Source organism: Lepisosteus oculatus, unplaced genomic scaffold, assembly GCF_040954835.1.
Source record: "Lepisosteus oculatus isolate fLepOcu1 unplaced genomic scaffold, fLepOcu1.hap2 HAP2_SCAFFOLD_327, whole genome shotgun sequence".
Taxonomy (NCBI): Eukaryota; Metazoa; Chordata; class Actinopteri; order Semionotiformes; family Lepisosteidae; genus Lepisosteus; species Lepisosteus oculatus.
The window spans coordinates 1-20,353 of record NW_027167859.1 but is presented as its reverse complement, the minus strand read 5'-3'; the positions used below and the strand labels follow the sequence as shown (position 1 = coordinate 20,353).

At 38.9% G+C, this 20,353-nt stretch overlaps 1 protein-coding gene across 1 annotated transcript; it reads left to right on the top strand.

The window, feature by feature from the left end:
* Positions 1–3,918: 3,918 nt before the first annotated feature.
* On the top strand, positions 3,919–10,108 carry LOC138227347 (fibrous sheath-interacting protein 2-like; the record flags this gene model as incomplete). Its single annotated transcript, XM_069186288.1, has 2 exons — positions 3,919–9,066; positions 9,677–10,108. Coding segments are annotated over exons 1-2 (5,580 nt in total), but the record flags the coding sequence as incomplete, so codon positions are not given.
* Between the last annotated feature and the right edge of the window lie 10,245 nt (positions 10,109–20,353).

Genomic DNA, 20,353 nt, shown 5'->3' with positions numbered 1-20,353 from the left:
GGTCACTGTTATTGCCAAGGACATTGTAAATTCTGTTTTTGAAAATGTTTTGTTTGCACTGAATTGTATTGAAACAAATAAATATCTGCAAGAATCCAATAAAAATGTTGCTGCTGCTCCTCAAACTTCTAGAGGCAGCACAGAAAGAGGATCCATTGATCATACTTTTGACTTTAGTTCAGTTGCAAAAGGCATCGTAAGGACTATATTTGGAAAGCTCAAATCTTTACTCACCCAGACTAAAGAAGATGTATCTAGTTCCAGTTCTCCTGCTCAAATCAATGCAAAGAGCTCAAGCGTCAGCTCTTCATCAAAAACTTCAGTGTTTTCTGATTCTGTGTCAGATATTTCAGATTTGTGCACCTATACAGTAGAAACTGCTGGAGCCATTTGTGAAGCAATGAAAAAAGAGTTAGACCAGGAGATTTATTGCACAACAGTGGCAAAGAAGGCTTCAGATGAAAGCCTTCTGGCTAGAGAGGTTGTTACTTCAGTTTTGGAGTACCTTGAAGAGCAATATATTTTAGACACCATTAAAAGCCCTTCACCATATCCTAAAGACTGGGAGAGAGATGCTTCTACATTTATAAGAGAGGAGAGTATTCAAGATCAATCAAAATCCCAGATATCTCCTTTTGAAGAAATCATATTATCTGATATTGATAAGGCAACAGTCCCTAATCAAATTACAATGGAGATTTGTAGATATCCTCCAAAGGTGGTGTCATCTGAGAACATTTCTTCAAAACAGCAAATTGGGCAAATGGACATGAACTTGGTTGAGGACAATTTGAGTGTTTCCTCTTCTGGAGAGAGCATCATATCAGATGGAGAAGGTGAAGGATCAGAGAAGATGCCGAGGACCTCCAGCTCTGTATTCCATCGTACAGCAACAAGGATAATAAGTGAAATTATTGAAAAAGCAGCTGCAAAATGTATATCTTCTGGACTTGCCCATCTCCCAGAGCAACCAAACAGTACAGCTGATGATGTATGTAAAACACCGGATGCAACAAAACATGCTCAAGAAGCAATGTCCTCAGACTCTTCTTCTCATGTGCAAACCACTGAACTGGCTTCAGATATTGTTGTTGATGTTTTAGAAAAACTACATTACGCTACATGCTTTGAGAAGATTTCTTTCTCAACAGACTACAAAGATAAATTAGAAAGTTCTGATACAGCCCTGTTACCAGGAACATCAGAAATTAAAACTGATACTAGAAGAGCTGAGCACCTTAGGACAATGACTGAGGAACTCTTCAAAACTGTGAAGAACAAACTGAAACACTTTTGGAATCAGAAGAGTCTGTCTTTGTTCAAAGCAAGGAAAGTTTTATCTGCTAAAGAGCAGAGATCAGCAGATTCACTTGAGATGTTTCCTCCTTCAGTCCAGGTTTCACACCTGAGCTTTAGTGAACCACACTTGACTAAGAAAAGCATGTCAGTAACAAACTCGGCACCCCGTAAGCATCTTAGTGAAGATTCAGAACCTTTAGGTGTGTTAATGAACGTTGATTTCTCAAGGCAAAGCAGGACTACTCAGGAAAATCAGGCAAATTTAATCATCTGTGCCAAGGATGTTGGCAGTCAGATATTGCAAACAATCAGGAGTGAAATAAATAGGGGTGATGACAAAGGATGTTGCTCAGGAGCAAGAGCAAAACCCTCAGAAGAAACCCTTCAAGCAAGTGAACTGGTGGATTCTGTTTTATCTACATTTGAAAATCTTAAAGTTTCAGATGTGGTCTTAAAGCCAGATTATGAAACAATGCACCTCTCTGGTAAACAATATGGGAAAGACAGGATGTCTAGTGCAGAAGACACTGTCCATAAAGAATACACTAAAAGTAACCGTAGAGAATATTCTGTTCAACGTTTCCCACCCATAAATGTGCCTGGGATGGTGATTGATTCTTATACAGATGACACAGAAGTCATGACTCGGGACACTCCCTATAGACCCTTGACTGATGCTTCATCAAAGCTTCAGGATCAACCTACACCTACAGCAGAACAAGAAAATGAATTGACATGTAAAAGCAATCGAGTTCCCCGGTCCCGTGTTTGGAAGAAACCCTCTACTGCAAATGACATGGGACTAGGTGAACAAGAGTTCATGGAACTTCCTTGCAGAAGCAATGTGATAGATGATTCATTTACAGCTCAAAACAGCTTAAATGCTGCAGAACAAAAGAGAGGCTCAGAGAAAACAACAGTTGACAATGTTGAGGAAGGAGACCAGCCAAGCCCTCTCATTTCACCAAAGCTTGACTTCTCAGCAGAACACATAGCCCGTGCAGAGTGTGCAGTGTCTGACATTGAAATTGTTGCCATGGGTATTGTTGACATTATTATGGGCAAACTTGATGTAACGGTGGCCTCAGATACAAAAAGCAAGTCTAGAGCAAGCCAAAAGAAATCGGAGTGTGCTGCTGGTCTCGTCACTGAGAATATAGCATTTCAAACCCACTCCAATAATGTTAATTTGAACATTGAAAAGCTTTCAGCTGAAGAGGCGTCCTGGGCATCTCAAGTACCAGGAGCCACAGCAAAGCACAATCTCCCCCCACTGCAGACAAGGGTTTCAGACGAGCCTAAGGACCAAGTCAGGACCTCCACAGAGAGTTCTACAATGAGTCCTATTGAAAGGAAAGTGGAACAACTTGTCTCGAGTGGATCTCTGCGTGTATTTTCAGAAGAACTTGTCAAAAATGTTTTCCATTTAATTTTGAAATCGGGAATTGCAGTACAATTGGGCACAGCTCACAAATCTAATTCAGATCCAATTTTAAAGAGCCCCCTAGTAGTTCAGGATTTATCCCATCCAAAGTCCCCGGAGCTTTCTGTGCAGTTGTTGTATTCATTTACTGAGAAATCAGTGAAAAGGCTGTTGAAGCAGTGCCTCAGTTTTCCCGATTCTCCAACGTTTGACACAAATGAGAAGGATGTTTCACTTTTTCAAGACTGTGATACAAATACGGAATTGAAGTCTTCCCAAAGGATTTCAGAGAAAGTGTCTCTGACTGTCAAGGATCACAGACCACAGAAAAGTACTGAACCATCAGTGCCCAGTTCACAGATGTACCATGATGCAATTAATCAGCTTTCCAGCTTGCTTGTAAAGTCTGTCATGGATGTTTTGTCTGCTGCATGTGATTTATCAATGGAGCCTGAAGAGAGTGAAAATCAAGGTAAGAAGGAAATCAAATCAAATCATTTAAAAGTGTATTAACATTTTAGTTGCTATGAAGTACAAGTTAAAAACTGTAGTGACTGTATATAAATATACAGTACCTTGATTTTCTATCTGTTGTATCTTTTAAAAGTTTTTGACGTATTTAGACCAATATAGTGTAGGCCATGACTATGAATGAGAGAATGAGTGAATAAAGCCATATATTCAGAAGCCATATATAACGTATCTGTGAATATGGCTGCTTCTTTGTTTGTAGTTATCTGAGCTCCAAGATGTAATAGTTTTACAGGAACATGAAGCTTTATACTCAAATAATTTGTGATGCCTGTCATTCGTTACTTCTCAATATAATTTAGTTTTTGTTTCATGCTTTCTGATATTTTGCTTCACTATCATTAAATGAAAAGCTCTTTGTTAACATAGGTAATATACCAGCAGCCAGGGTGACATCAGAAATTGAGAAGAGTTCTTCTGAGGAACTGAAAAGAGACTCCCACCTTGAAAACAATTCTGAAATCAAACCACTCCCTGTAGAAATGTTGAATATTGAACCGGTTTCCTCAGTTGGGCTCCAGGAAATTTCTATGGCTAAATCAACAGAATCACTTAATATGACTTTAGTGTGTACTGAGACTGTGGAAAACATCATAACACAGCTGCTATTGCAGATATACCCTACTTTGATAAAAGAGGAAACTTCTACAGAAATCCCAGGGAAGATGTCTGTGTCTTTGCTGAGTCAGATAGCTGTGGACCTCTTTGACAGTGTGTTGCAGGACTTGTCCAAAAACCAGGAGATAACAGTTGTGAAACAGGATAATGATGTGTTTCATGAACCACACAAGATTCAGCAGGTTGCCAGCTCTGTTCACAATGATTTGCTGTGCCAAACTGGATCCCAACAGGTTCTACAGAAAGCTGTAGCCACCAGAAATGAGACAGTGGTCAAAACCATAATCAGTTCTATGGTGACCAACATTTCCAAGCTGACACATTCAGCTTCCCAATGTTCATCCCTTTCACCAGAGACCAGTATTAGCAGAGAAGCAAGTGAGATCATTGATAGGGTGATGGGTGATATTAAAATAACTAGTGAGCACAACAAAAAGGCAACACCCAGTGCTCAGTCTTCTGAAATTTCTCTTGTTTCTTCTGAAATAGTACATGGAGTCACAGATAATCTGCTAAAGAAAATTCAGTGTTCTAATAAGAAAAAAGATTGCTTAGCTTCTGAGACCCCAGAGAAACCTGGAGATTATCTGGTTCAAAGAGTCCAGGGTCTAGAAGGAGTACAGCAGTGTAAGGCTTCAGGGAAGACAGTTAAGAAGACTAAGAAGAGCTCCTCAAGCCCAGACTGTATGAAAACACAACCTCTGGAGTCCTCTTCGCATGATGTGAAGGTTGATGAACTGATGAGTGATATTAGAATCGCTAGTGAGCACAACAAAGAGGCAACACCCAGTGCTCAGTCTTCTGAAGTTTCTCTTGTTTCTTCTGAAATAGTACATGGAGTCACAGATAATCTGCTAAAGAAAATTCAGCTAAACTGTTCCAGCCCTGAGTCCAGTACTCCTCAAGCTGCCATTGATATGGAAACCCGGAGCACTGGGCAGCTCATGTGCACCAAAATGGACCAGTTAGAACCTTCACCTGTTATTGGTCGAACAGTCAGAAATAAAAAACTGCAGTCTCCTATGACAAAGTCTCCAAAAGGCTTTTCTCCAACAGTTCCAAGTGGGTTTGAAAGCAGTTTCCAGCCAGAAGACACTATGGATAAGCCCTGCTCATCACGTTCCCTAGGAGAAGCTGTTGGTGTGACACCTTGTTCTAATAAGAAAAAAGATTGCTTAGCTTCTGAGACCCCAGAGAAGCCTGGAGATTATCTGGTTCAAAGAGTCCAGGGTCTAGAAGGAGTACAGCATTGTAAGGCTTCAGGGAAGACATTTAAGAAGACTAAGAAGAGCTCCTCAAGCCCAGACTGTATGAAAACACAACCTCTGGAGTCCTCTACGCATGATGTGAAGGTTGATGAGCTGATGAGTTATATTAGAATCGCTAGTGAGCACAACAAAGAGGCAACACCCAGAGTTCAGTCTTCTGAAGTTTCCCTTGTTTCTTCTGAAATAGTACATGGAGTCACAGATAATCTGCTAAAGAAAATTCAGCTAAACTGTTCCAGCCCTGAGTCCAGTACTCCTCAAGCTGCCATTGATATGGAATCCCGGAGCACTGAGCAGCTCATGTGCACCAAAATGGACCAGTTAGAACCTTCACCTGTTATTGGTCGAACAGTCAGAAGTAAAAATCTGCAGTCTCCTATGACAAAGTCTCCAAAAGGCTTTTCTCCAACAGTTCCAAGTTGGTTTGAAAACAGTTTCCAGCCAGAAGACACTATGGATAAGCCCTGCTCATCACGTTCCCTAGGAGAAGCTGTTGGTGTGACACCTTGTTCTAATAAGAAAAAAGATTGCTTAGCTTCTGAGACCCCAGAGAAGCCTGGAGATTATCTGGTTCAAAGAGTCCAGGGTCTAGAAGGAGTACAGCATTGTAAGGCTTCAGGGAAGACAGTTAAGAAGACTAAGAAGAGCTCCTCAAGCCCAGACTGTATGAAAACACAACCTCTGAAGTCCTCTTCGCATGATGTGAAGGTTGATGAGCTGATGAGTGATATTAGAATTGCTAGAGAGCACAACAAAGAGGCAACACCCAGTGCTCAGTCTTCTGAAGTTTCCCTTGTTTCTTCTGAAATAGTACATGGAGTCACAGATAATCTGCTAAAGAAAATTCAGCTAAACTGTTCCAGCCCTGAGTCCAGTACTCCTCAAGCTGCCATTGATATGGAATCCCGGAGCACTGAGCAGCTCATGTGCACCAAAATGGACCAGTTAGAACCTTCACCTGTTATTGGTCGAACAGTCAGAAGTAAAAAACTGCAGTCTCCTATGACAAAGTCTCCAAAAGGCTTTTCTCCAACAGTTCCAAGTGGGTTTGAAAACAGTTTCCAGCCAGAATACACTATGGATAAGCCCTGCTCATCACGTTCCCTAGGAGAAGCTGTTGATGTGACACCTTGTTCTAATAAGAAAAAAGATTGCTTAGCTTCTGAGACCCCAGAGAAGCCTGGAGATTATCTGGTTCAAAGAGTCCAGGGTCTAGAAGGAGTACAGCATTGTAAGGCTTCAGGGAAGACATTTAAGAAGACTAAGAAGAGCTCCTCAAGCCCAGACTGTATGAAAACACAACCTCTGGAGTCCTCTACGCATGATGTGAAGGTTGATGAGCTGATGAGTTATATTAGAATCGGTAGTGAGCACATCAAAGAGGCAACACCCAGAGCTCAGTCTTCTGAAGTTTCCCTTGTTTCTTCTGAAATAGTACATGGAGTCACAGATAATCTGCTAAAGAAAACTCAGCTAAACTGTTCCAGCCCTGAGTCCAGTACTCCTCAAGCTGCCATTGATATGGAAACCCGGAGCACTGAGCAGCTCATGTGCACCAAAATGGACCAGTTAGAACCTTCACCTGTTATTGGTCGAACAGTCAGAAGTAAAAAACTGCAGTCTCCTATGACAAAGTCTCCAAAAGGCTTTTCTCCAACAGTTCCAAGTGGGTTTGAAAACAGTTTCCAGCCAGAAGACACTATGGATAAGCCCTGCTCATCACGTTCCCTAGGAGAAGCTGTTGGTGTGACACCTTGTTCTAATAAGAAAAAAGATTGCTTAGCTTCTGAGACCCCAGAGAAGCCTGGAGATTATCTGGTTCAAAGAGTCCAGGGTCTAGAAGGAGTACAGCAGTGTAAGGCATCAGGGAAGACGGTTAAGAAGACTAAGAAGAGCTCCTCAAGCCCAGACTGTATGAAAACACAACCTCTGGAGTCCTCTTCGCATGATGTGAAGGTTGATGAGCTGATGAGTGATATTAGAATCGGTAGTGAGCACAACAAAGAGGCAACACCCATAGCACAGTCTTCTGAAGTTTCCCTTGTTTCTTCTGAAATAGTACATGGAGTCACAGATAATCTGCTAAAGAAAATTCAGCTTAACTGTTCCTGCCCTGAGTCCAGTGCTGAAGATCTGAAGAGACCTCTGCAAACCCTGAGTGAAATGGTTATAAGTATTACTGAATCTGTGATCATGCAGTTATCAGCTGTTCCAGGAATTACTATAGGCACACCTGACCATGACAGATGCATCTTTATTCAGCCTTTGGATGCAGACCAAATGATTGAAAAAGTGTACAATGACTTGCTGCAAGAAAGTGGCTCCCTTATTGCATTATACGATGCAATAATGTCCAAAAATCAGGAAGTGTCCAATGCCATTATTGTATCTTTGGTTAAAGAGCTCTCAAAGCTCTACTTTTCAACAGCTGAGTCTTCAGCTTTAGGTCCTTCTCCTTCCTTCATTACAAACGAAGCCACTAATGATGTGAACAGCAGTGAAAATGACACCTTTAACCTTGGTTGCCAAGAAAAGGGAATGTCACCTCCAGAGCCCGCTTCTGATATTCAACCACTTTCTGATATTCCCCTACCATATTCAGATATTGTGAAAAAAATTGTAACTAAACTGCTCTTAAGAATTCATCCTATTTCTCCAAAGAGGGAGAAGAAACAAGAACAGATTATGGATAGTTTATCTTGTTGGGAGCTCAGTGAATTTGCTGTGGGCATTATTGACAATGTGCTGAAGAAACTATTTACAGCCCCAGATACCTCAGAATGTAATCCAACAATGGGAAGCAATATCCAATGTGAGCTGGTTTCTGTCAAACAAGTGGCCAGCTGTATTTACAGAGAACTGCTGCAGAGTGCTGGTTCCAAAGACAACTTACAACAAGCAGTAGCAGCCAAGAGTGAGGCCCTGGCCCAAAAGATAGTTGATTCTCTTGTGAGAGAAATTATGAAGTTCCAACATTCAGATATCGAGTCTTCAGATGCTCCTCAAGCTGCCATTGATATGGAAACCCTGAGCACTGAGCAGCTCATGTGCACCAAAATGGACCAGTTAGAACCTTCACCTGTTATGTGTCAAACAGATGCAGTGAAAAATATCATGGCAAAACTGCTTTTGAAAATTTGCCCTGGATTCCCCAACCCAGAAAATTATTCTGGGGAACTGGAAGAGCTGTCCGAGTCTCAGGTCAGGGACCTGGCACTGAAACTGACCAAAGATGCGCTGAAGGAATTGACAAAGGTTTCCACTCTAACCATCAGTGAACCAAAGGCTGAAGAACATCTTCCATTACAGCAAGCCATCAAGAAAACCGTTAGCTCTGTTTACAGCAAACTGATGGAATCCATTGGCAGCAAGAAAGTATTACAAGTAGGAATTGCCTCACAGAATCCAGAAATGATCAAGGAAATGGCCTGTTGTGTGGCTAAAGAAACTATTGCAAATTATGGTTTACGAAGCGGGTGTTCAATTCCATCTTCACAATCTCTAATTTCTCAGAAAACCAGTAAGTCCACACAGGACAAAATTGTGGACACAAACGTAACTACAGTCAGAAGTAAAAAACTACAGTCTTCTATGAAAAAGTCTCTAAAGGGCTTTTCTCCAACAGTTCCAAGTGGGTTTGAAAACAGTTTCCAGCCAGAAGACACTATGGATAAGCCCTGCTCATCACGTTCCATAGGAGAAGCTGTTGGTGTGACACCTTGTTCTAATAAGAAAAAAGGTTGTTCTGCTTCTGAGACCCCAGAGAAGCCTGGAGATTATTTGGCTCAAGGAGTCCAGGATGTAGAAGGAGTACAGCAGTGTAAGGCTTCAGGGAAGACAGTTAAGAAAACTATGAAGAGCTCCTCGAGGCCAGACTGTATGAAAACACGACTTCTGGAGTCGTCTTCGCATGATGTGGTTGATGAGGTATGACCAACAGTTCCAAACCTGTAAAAATGTCTCTTATCAAAGTAGGATGGACCTGTTCTGTACCTAATTAACAGACATTTGTGTAGAAAGTACTGGAAAATGGAACTCTTATTTTGTAAATATGATGATAGTTTTGTTGTGCATTTTCCTTTACAATAAAACTACAAATCCAGATTTGTTTTCCCTAATACTGTATAACATCTCAGAAATATCCCTATTGTCAGTTCATAGCATACGTACTAAACTCACCTGTCTGTGGATGTCAGCTTTATCACTCAATTAGTACAAGAGCAATCAGGTGAGTTAATGCTACTATGGAGAGACTTGCTCACAGTATTGTCTACATTTCCAAACTGATATCTGCATCATAAAAAAAAATTGAGATGCATTATTTTCTATACATGCAATTGTAAACATTCACATTGATTTCTTATTTTATATTTCATTGTCTGCCTTTATTCTAGTGTTAACGTCAGTGCTAAAAACATATACACACCCCATAATCCTTATCTTCTTTTCCGTAAGAGAAGTGTTACTTGTTTTGATTTACTTTTAAAAATGAAACAACAATCACTGAACTGTAACTTTTTGTTTTTTTTTGTAACAGGAGTTGCCCGGACACTCATCTTGGTATGTGTACACTCCCAGCCTTAATAAGGACAAAAATCTCAGTCCAGCCCAAAGCAAGAGTGGTCTGCGCATTGACATAGCAAAACATTACATGACCCCAGTGCAACTGACCAAAACATCTGAGAGCAAAGGGCTTCTCTCGCACAGCAACATCCCCTTTGCAGTTAATACGCCGGATGAAGATGTGAATGTGAGCCAGAAAGTCAAGAAACATCCTTTGAAAAAGTTTGGCTCCATGCTAAAGCATAAGATCATGGGTAATAGGTCAAAAGACGTCAGAATTCAGAATGAAACAAATCCATCTTTGGAAAACTTAAGAGCCCAGGGAACATCCAGTGGACGCGGGAGCTGTGAAAGCTTTGGACCATTTAAAGTGCCTGATGAGTACACCGAGCCTCAAAAACACAAGGTATGGATTAGATACCCAAACTTAAATTATTAATTAATTTGGGCATTATTGTATTTTTAATATTAACACTACAGAAATAATTTGAATAGAATGCTCATTTGTACATCAAATAACATTCTAGAAGACATTCCTATTAATTGCAATAAACAAGAATAGCAACTGCTATGGTGGCCAATGCTGAATGTTCTGTGTGAATAATGACTACAAATTTATCAAGATCAATACAGTACGTAACAGTTCAAGTATAATACCTGTGGAAGAAATATTCCTAAATTGTTTTCTTTGTGTGCTCATACTGTAGTTCTTCAAAAAAGAAGTTTTTAGTTTGGACAGATTCAGTAGGAACAAGCCTCAGAACACTCCAGATGGTGAGTATTTAGTTTGTGACTGTGATTTTATTTTGTGTAGCACATTAGTGACAAGTGTGGTTCAGAATTAGACATTGGATGGAATTTATGTAGAATGGGGGAATTCATCTAAATTTAGAATCCTTTAAAAAACAAACTGATTTTTATACAAATTGGCCTTAAACTTCTGCAAACGTCACTTTTTATTGACACTGCTACCTCCATAGGAATGGTGAGGCAGAACTCCAAACTCCACTCTGATCAAGTGGTTAACTGTGCACCTCTACTCTTCCCTGATCTCTCTTCTTCTAAATAGTCCATTGCCCAGTGCATCAATCTTTGGCAGTCCTCTTCAACGGTACTCTATTTTCTCCATTTTCAGTGCCCTCCCTCATTCCCTTCTACAGTATCTCTCGGTTTAGTAAATATGACTAAATGTGACTTATATGACAAGATATAAGCTAATACATCTTCTTTTACAAGTAAAGTTATGAAAACCACTTTAGAACTAAACAACAGGATCGCTCATATGAAAATAAGACCCTAGCAGTAGTCAATATGGTTTTAGAAAAGGTCATTCTTCCTTTACCAACTTGTTAAAATTCTTCAAACAAGTCACAGCACTAAACACACAGAACGTACAAAATGATATGATTAGATTTTAAAGATGCTTTTGGTAATGTTCTTCTTAAATTAAAGGCAATAGGCATTTAGGGAAATTTGTGTATTGAACTGGTTAAGGGACAGGTAATAGTACAGATCAGGGGTGAATAGTCCAATAGAAGATGACAGGAATAATAGTTATGAATGTGATTGAAATGACTGAAAAACAGTTGTCTAATAGCCAAATTATCACACACCTTTAATCAAATAGCTTCTTATTGAATAAACCTGACATTAAGATGCCTCTGGGTAGAACTGTATCCAAAGTCTATCTGACCTGCTGCCATGGAATAAAGAAACTGGAACAGTGACATGTCAAACCACTCTGTGTTTCCAGGGATCCCTGGAATTCCAAACTCCAGGAAGATGCCAAAAAAAACATCTTTGCTGTCGAAGATGTCGACTGCTTTATCCAGAGCCTTTCTGTAATAATCCATCTGCCACCATCAAACATGTTTAACATGGAGGGGAAACTCCTTGCAATGCAAAATCAAAAAAGGAGTTTTAATGATGGGAACTACTGTTTCTGAAATAAAAATAATTGCATTCATGTTTTTGTATAAAGTTGTGTTATTCAAATAGGTGAGCACACTACCACATCCATGACCAGACACTTTTCAACTAAATCACAAAATGGTATGTTAGTTTTAATGTTGTCTGTAAATATCTTATTGGTGTACTACACCATTAAAAAAATAAGACATTCTTAGCCTTCATTATTCTATTCATAGTTATAGCAAGACCTGATTTACTGTAAGCATTCAAAATCCTCAAAGCTACTGACCTAGTGCACTTCATAAGATTGAGTAGTGAAACACGAACTAGGAAAACTATTTGGATTTTTAAAAAAATATAAGAGGTTTAAATAATCTACCAAACAGGGAAATGCATATTTTTATTCAAAGGGTTTGGGGCCTGGAACAAACATCCCAACTATGATGTGGACGCCGATATCCTGACGTCCTCAAAGAAAGGGTTATAACCTCATAGTTATTGTTTCATTTCAAATCCAATGTGCTGGAAAAGAGCCAAAACAGCAAAAAGTGTGTCACTGTCCAAATACTTATGAACTACACTGTATATTGGTTTTCTTTCTCACCGTACATCAGTTAAATATATAGTGTTTAAATGTCTTGGGTAATGTGTTGTGTCTATAAATGTATTATGTGTTATGTCTTTACCAGCCTGCAAAGCAAATTTCCCATCTGTGATTAAGTAAGAGACAGAAATCAAATTGGTTTCCGTAATGAACAAGTGCATTACTGGGACAAGTAATAGGTTTATTCCATGCTGAAAAGAGAAGAAAGAAAACAACATTTCGACCCTGAAGCCTTCTTTAGGTGTGACTTCAGGTGTGAGCAGGTAGCACCTGAAGAAGGCTCCACGGCCAAAATGTTGTTTTCTTTCTTCTCTTTTCAGCATGGAATAAACCTATTACTTGTTCCTTTGCAGCCTACGCATGCTGACGCAGTTACCCACCTGAACTACTTCCAGTACATTACTGTATGCACAAAAATCTTTCTTTAGAAAATAAAATCATGTTTATTTAACGGTTTATGTATATAGTGCCTTTTTCCCTCCAGTGAATGAGAAAAGAAAAAGATGATCACTTTATGTGGAATGTCTCCTCCGTGAATTTTTGTTTTTCAGTGAAATTAAATGTTCATTTTTGTACCTAAGAGCAAGGCTCCCTGAAATGGCATTAACTTCCATTTTAACAGTAACATTAGCAAATGACAGGACAGCTACTTTCATAGACTTTTTCTGAACAATACAATAATACATCATAATAGCCAAATGAAACATGCTTAATTGAACTAATTATTTCTAGTTTAATTCAATTTCAATATTTCATTCATTTTTAGTTCAATTTAGTTTATTTTAGTTGATTTAAAGAGATCTCTAAAAATGCCTGAGCTGTATCACACAACAGGAGTGAACCTGGCTGAGTGGGGAAGATCCAACCTTTCCAGCGCAGGTTTTGCCAGCAGGTGGCAGTAAGTCACAAGACATGAAAACAATGTTTAACTACAGCAAAACACATTAACAATAGTAATGACAGAAAGATTTAAAACTATTGCTTAGATTCTCTGAGACCCATGATGTGATTTGACTTCATTTGGCTGGTGTCTTAATTTCAAAGTAACAATTTTACATTTCAAAATGAAAAACTAATTGAATACAGATGCAGCCATTCAAAGTTCGCGGTACAAACCCCATACCGCATGCAACTATGCACAAGCCCCCGCGCCGTACCGCGGTACGTGATTGGCTGGCCAAAATGATGACAGGGGCACTCGTGTGCATTGGTCGGTAGTGAAAAGATTTAATCATTAAATCTCTTTACTGTGCACGTTTCAATCCGCTTAGTATTGAATATTTATATGGAATTTTACAACTAAAGGGAAATTTTAGTAGCTGAGCATAAAAAGAATAGGAGCATAGCACATCTGAATGTCATAAACGATATTAATTTAGTAACATAAACATATTATGTAAACTGTATATTGCTGGTATTGGTAGTTTAAAGAAAAAATACACACCAGTATTCCATTTCTCCCTAAACATTTTAAGCATCAAAGTCTTACATGTGGTTATTTCGGAAATGTTTTTACGTCCTCCTTCTGACCATATTGCTGTGTGTTTATGTACTTTGTGAAAATGGATTGTTTTAACCTTTTCTGAGAATACGCTCGTTTCGGAGTAAACAAAAGCATACTTTTAGAATTTGATTAATAGGGAATATAATATGAAATCGGATAGCTAGCTAAAGAAATTAATAATAATATAACTATATTCATGTACTGTTGCACAAACAGTAGTATAAGACTTTCTATTGATATGTGTATGGCTGTTTCAGTACGTGATACGTGTCTGTTTCTGTTGCGTGATGGCTGAAATGACTGGCTTATAAGCCTGAGGGTGAGTGTTCAAATCCAGCTGTTGCTGTGAATTTTCTTTTAACAAATAAACATTTATGAAAAACTAAAATATCAAATATTATGGGCACTATATTGTCTCTGTCTCTATCTCTGTCTGTCTTTCTGTGCTGGCTGTGCCAAATTTCAATCCACAGTCTGAGTCTCTGTGTCTACATTGTTTGTTAACAAACTTATTCATTTTCAAGGTAGAATAGGGCAAGTCTTCCAATGAAAGACAGTCCACTTTCCCCCCACGGACAGACTGACACATGTTTTCTTAGAAAAATAGATCACAACGTGAACCTCTGTCAGTCTTCTGTGTAAAAAAAAATCGTCTTGAACAACGTGGGTGCTGTTTTTAATAAGCTGCTGAGTAAAGAATAGGAATTTTCCTGCTGTCAGCAGTATTGTGTATATAGCTTTATGTACAGGCTGTGAAAAGTTTCACAAGTAGAGGTCTTTAAAATTACGTGGGTTTGTTTCTACACCCTGCAGTACCACTGTGTACATACTGTACAGTATGAACATGTTGTGATATTTAGAAATATAAAAAATTTCAATATAATGACAATAATATTTGCTATTTTAGTTTTCCAAAGAAATGTTTATTTGTTAAAAGAAAATTCATGTTGACAGCTGGGATCATACCTCCAACCTCAGCCTTATAAGTCAGTCACTTAAGCCATCACACCACAGAAAGTGACAGGTCATGCAGTGTAACAGCAATACAGATATCAATGGAAAGTCTTATACTACTTTTTGTGCAACAGTACATTAATATAATTATATCGTTATTAATTTATTTAGATATGCGATTCCATATTCTATTCCCTATTGATCAAATTCTAAAAGTATGCTTTTGTTTACTCAGATAACGAGCTTATTCGCAGAAAAGGTTAAAACGATCAATTTTCACAAAGTATATAAAACTACAATAATATGGTCAGAAGCAGCACATAAAACCGTTTCTGAAATAACCACATGTAAGACTTTGATGCTTAAAATGTTTAGGGAGAAATGGAATACTGGTGTGTATTTGTTCTTTAAACTACCAAGACCAGCCATATACAGTATAGTTTACATACAGTGATCTGTTTATGTTCCTAAATTAGTATCTTTTATGAGCACGTGAAAGGCATAGTGAATCGGTGATTCTCAAGACTTTGTATGATTGAAAACGAATGTGTGATCGGATCAACGAAATGCTGTGGTGTTACTTTTTGTCAATGAAAAAATAAAGTCTTTTCGTTTACAAAGACGATTACAAAGAATGTGGACCAGGGTAATACTTTGAGTTTAAAGCTTGTCCGAAGTCATTCATTATTACTATTAGTAATATCTTGGTAAAGACTTTGATTAATAAAATATTTCTGCATAATTAAAATATTTATTATAAAGGTGGTAGACTGCGTACTCTTGTCCAACTGACCAATCTTGCTTTCATAAAATATACCAACTTTTTAATGTCTAATGATTAACATGCTGTAATACACAGTTTATATTTGAAAGTCTAAAGAGTATACAACTTAAATTCTTAACTGAGTAAAGATTGTCCTTCAGCAGTGAGCAGGATTCGAAACCAGTTTTTTTCTGGTGACAACTCAAATGCTGTACATGAAAGTTTTATTAGCTCCACCTGCCAGTTTTACAAGGTGATTCTGGATACTATTAACATAATATAATTTGCATACGGTAAAGGGCGGTATGACGCGAAATGACGTGTTATGACGGTATTTGATGCGATATGCCTACCGCGTTGTACCGCAGCGTACCCCGCTCATTTTGAATGGCTGCATCTGTAGTTATATAAATCACCTTTTGTCATGTGCCATAGTCCATTAGGATTGTATTGCCTTTTGAGCACTATTTAATTTTGTTTTACAAAAAGGAACAATAAAAACAAAAAAAAGTTCTGGAGCTCAGTTTTAAAAAAGCAAAAAGTTCTATTCTATGAGAACCAATGTAGACAAAAAATATACAAATTAGTCACATTGTGCAATGAAGTTCAGATTGCACTTAGTGATATACTGTATACTGCACATCAAAAGACAAATATGATAAATTGCATGTTTTAGAAAAAGTGTATAGAATTTGGATATTGAATAAATCTTTTGTATTATCGACTTCAGTGATCATGAGTAACCGTGAACACAGTTGAATCATGGTGACTGCTGCATAACCATTAAGTTGTCTCTATCTGAAAAAAACATATATAAAAGAACCACTGTGTCTAGCTTATGAAATTTATTGACAAGCTGGGCATAATGCCGAAGTACAGAGGCACCTTTGTGTCAGCAGTATATTGGGAGATGGATTAAGTAAGTGCATTTTAAACTGTAAGTAAACAAAAGGTATCTAACCTGGCAAGATCTTACAGTGAAATGAAGTCCATACAGTGATAGGCTACCATCATGCAGACTACGAGTCACACATCTTGCCAAGAGTTGCTCATCACTATCAACTGTGCTGGTCTGGAGAGGAGTGTCTAGTCACTACAGAACTCCACTTGTAGGAACTGATGCCAGCTTGACTACATGGACATGATACAGCATTGATGAAGTCCTGGCATCACACTTGCTTCCCCTCCAGTGACCTCAATCTGATGCGATCTGTTGTCCTGCTGGAATGTCATGTCCTCGTGCTGCTCAGGGAGCGTCTGTTTTCTCAAGTGCTGGGAATTGGACTGTTATTCTGTGGATGCCTTTCTCCCCAGACCCATGGAGCCCCATGGAACATCTGTGGGATGACTTTAGCATCCAGGGCAACAGAGATCAATGAACGGGCACATGCTTTTCCAGGTATTATGTGAGGAATGGGACAAAATCCCACAACAACCCACCAGGAGCTGGAGCAAAGCATTGTCTTCAGCTCATTTTGCTTTCAACAGCACCAACACTCCTGTATCCCGAGGCTTAACAGTAGACACCCTGTTGATCAACCCAATTGGTTACAAATATTAAACAGCATAATTTGTAAATCCATAAATTGTCATTTTACTTAATACAGAATTTTTGCAATAACTTTAACATGAAAGTGTACATTCCAAAAAAATATATACAGTCGTTATCTACAACAAAAGCCATGAACATGACAAATGAATATTACAAAGACAACAACCCAGTGGTGTCAGATTCATTACTGTAGTGGGCTAGATTTGATTGATGTGCTTCAAGCAGGTCACACATACAATACATTAATGAAGTACTAGGTACCATTACATTATATTTGTCATGTTTTGCGGTTTTAGTGTTTATACAATGACATACCCACCTTTTAAATCCTATTAGACGTCAGTGTTTGTTACATGCTAATTTAGAAAAAGTTACTCATTCTTCAGGTATGAGTAACTGAAGTTTTTTTAGCTTTATTCACTGTAATTATATTAAATGTTAAAGTCATGATAAAGTTTGGTAGTTCAGGAGCCTCATTCACAGTGCTTTAGTGTTGAAGTCAACGGTTTCTGTGACATGAAGACATATACAGAGGTTTGTCGTTTCCAGCATTTTTCCTGGAGATGACATGTGGTGAAGATAGATAGATATGACTTTATTGAACCCAAAGGCAAATTGATGTGTTACAGCAGTCCAGCCCAAGACAAGCAAAAACAGACATCAGAATAGTTATAAAACAAAAGACAACAAAATCAATAAATAAAAAATAAATACATAGGTGTGTGCAAAATGTGATGATCATAGTCACTGTAAAAACAATAAAATATGTGCAAAATGTGCATAGGTTTATACAGACTGATTGTCCAAAAAGTACAATTGAGCAAACATGCTGTCCATAGACAAGCAAATGAAGGGCTAACAGTCCTAGCCTAGGGCAGCGTTATACACCCTGACAGCCGCCGACCTGCGGAAACGTTCCCTTGAACACCGTAGCTGGAGCAGTCTGTTGCTAAAAGTACTCCGCTTTTAATAACAGTCCCATGAAGCTGATGAGAGGCGTCGTTCATGATGGCTGTGAGCTTGGTCAGCATTCTCCTCTCAGCCACCACCTCCATGGGGTCAAGGCTCATCCCCAACACAGAGCCAGCCTTCTTGATAAGTTGATAAGATCAAGTCAGTTGTGCCTCTTGATGTTATAACTCTACACTGAAGCTCAACCAGGCATATTGTGAGTAAAGGTGTAGTGCTAGGGTGCACAACTACTAGCTGGAGATCCACAGTCCACCTGTTCTTTTTCAGTAGGTCTCTTTAAATCACCACCGAAACACCTGGGCACAGGGGTTAATCTGGTTTGTTTAGGCAAATAATTATGGCAATTTGCTAGTTAGGAAATGAAAGCCTTTAGACATTTCAAACCTTCAAGGCTGGAATTGTGCTCCCCTGGCACAGAAACTTAAGTGTTATAAGGAGAAAATGAAAACAAGCATTTTGAAAAACAAAAAAGGGTCCCTCTTATTTGGATTAATAGTTTCAAATACAAATGTTTTACCTTTGTAGTTTTTAGCCTGATTGAAAACTAGATATTTAGGAAAACATGAGACGTGTTACTGGAGTGCTGGGAATACTCTTTCTCTGGAACAGGCTGCCCTGCCAGATTAATGAGGCTGCTAAGCAAATAAATGCTCTGGGTGGGCCAAATGATTTCCTCATATTCGTGACTTTCCTTACATTGTCCAGAACCTGATGAAAACCATTAACATTTCCAATTCAAAATCTTATTAGCCTGGAGTAAAGCATTCTGCATTTAAAAGAGAGAATAGAAGAAAACGTTTTAGCCCAAGAGTCAATACATGTATTACAATGTATTTTTTTAATCAAAGGGTTGCTATAAGAAGAGATCTGTCACAATAGTAAGGTTCTTAAATAACAGTAGGTTTTACATAGTCCTGAATATAGGGATCTATCATCTTTCTCTATCACAAGTGTGTGTGCAGCCTGGGCATTTTTGTTCCTTTCCATTCCCTAGTCCTTGTTGATGCAGATCCTTAATTCTTTAAGCAGTGAGTTAAAGAGTTAATCAATGGTCAGCTAAGTAAATCAAACAGGATGCAGTTGTTCATCCTTGCTATAGGAAGGAGGGGCACAATAGCTGCAAACCACAGTGATGCTGATAAGTCTTTAACACCTAGTCTTATTGTTAATGAGACCAAAATACCTGTAAATGTAACAAGAACCCACAAAAGAATGCATTAAACAGAAAGGTCTCCAGTTAAAAATGATTTTGCATCAGGTGGTTTCACCCTCAAATGACAGCTTGGAATCACTGGGCTTTGGAGGATCCCTTGGTGGTCTGTGATTAAAACAAAACACAACCACCCAAAACAACAGTCACAAGTGTGCTCTTTACATACCAAACTGCCCCCTGCATGGGCTGATGGGATTTCATGGCTCATCAGCCCTCCTGTCAGAGAGAGATCCTTTGTGGTGAAGCTCCCTCCCACCCTCTGGGAACCCCTGACCACCTGCAAACACAGCCCACTCCCCTGACACCAGGCTGCCTCCTGACTCCCTTTGCCACTGAACGCAATTAACACTCTCCTAATCTCCTGCCTGCTGTATGATTGTGCCTGTCGAACACAATTAGCATCTACAGGTCTTTGTCCTGACCAGAGCTATAAGGCTGGGGGCTTGCTGACAGAGTGTTGTGCTGTCAGGTCGCAGGGATGGTACACATTTCCTCCCCAGCAGATCAGAACCTGGCCGTTTTTCTTCTTGACCTGTTAACAGATTGACGTTATCTGTAGAGGCCCAAACAGAGGAAAAGGTGTAAATGCATTGTGCAGGTTCAGTAATTCACCTGTTAAATCTCAACGAAGTTCACCTTGGCGGATTTATTGTGGTTTTTGCACTTGCACTTTGGTTTTAAATCATTTTGCTTCTGTTTCCTGTGGTTCTGACAAGGTTTCACAGTGCTTTATTATATTGGTCCATGGTATTACTACAGAGCACATTCCTTAAAAAAGTATACTGTAGCATGGTATTCCCATAGTTCTGTGTAGGAAAGCACCATTCCGCATATTAAAACTACTCCAAAACTATAGTGAAGCCATTATTCTATTACAGCCTCTCTCATTTAATGCTAACCCTCCGCATTATGTCTGAACAATATTTCTTAAAATCAAAGTTTTAGTGAGAACTAATTAACCTTGTTTAATGGCTGCTTTTCTCAGCACTAGGCTCACACAGAAGTCAGGAATATTCCTGACAGGAATACACTATTAGGCATAAAATGTATATTGATGGAGTTGTGTTGACGTTGACAGAACTATGAAAATTAGTGTCCACATGTTGCATCACATATTGTTTAATCCACTATGCAGTATAGATATAAAAACATGAATGGAAACAGATACCATTGTGAAA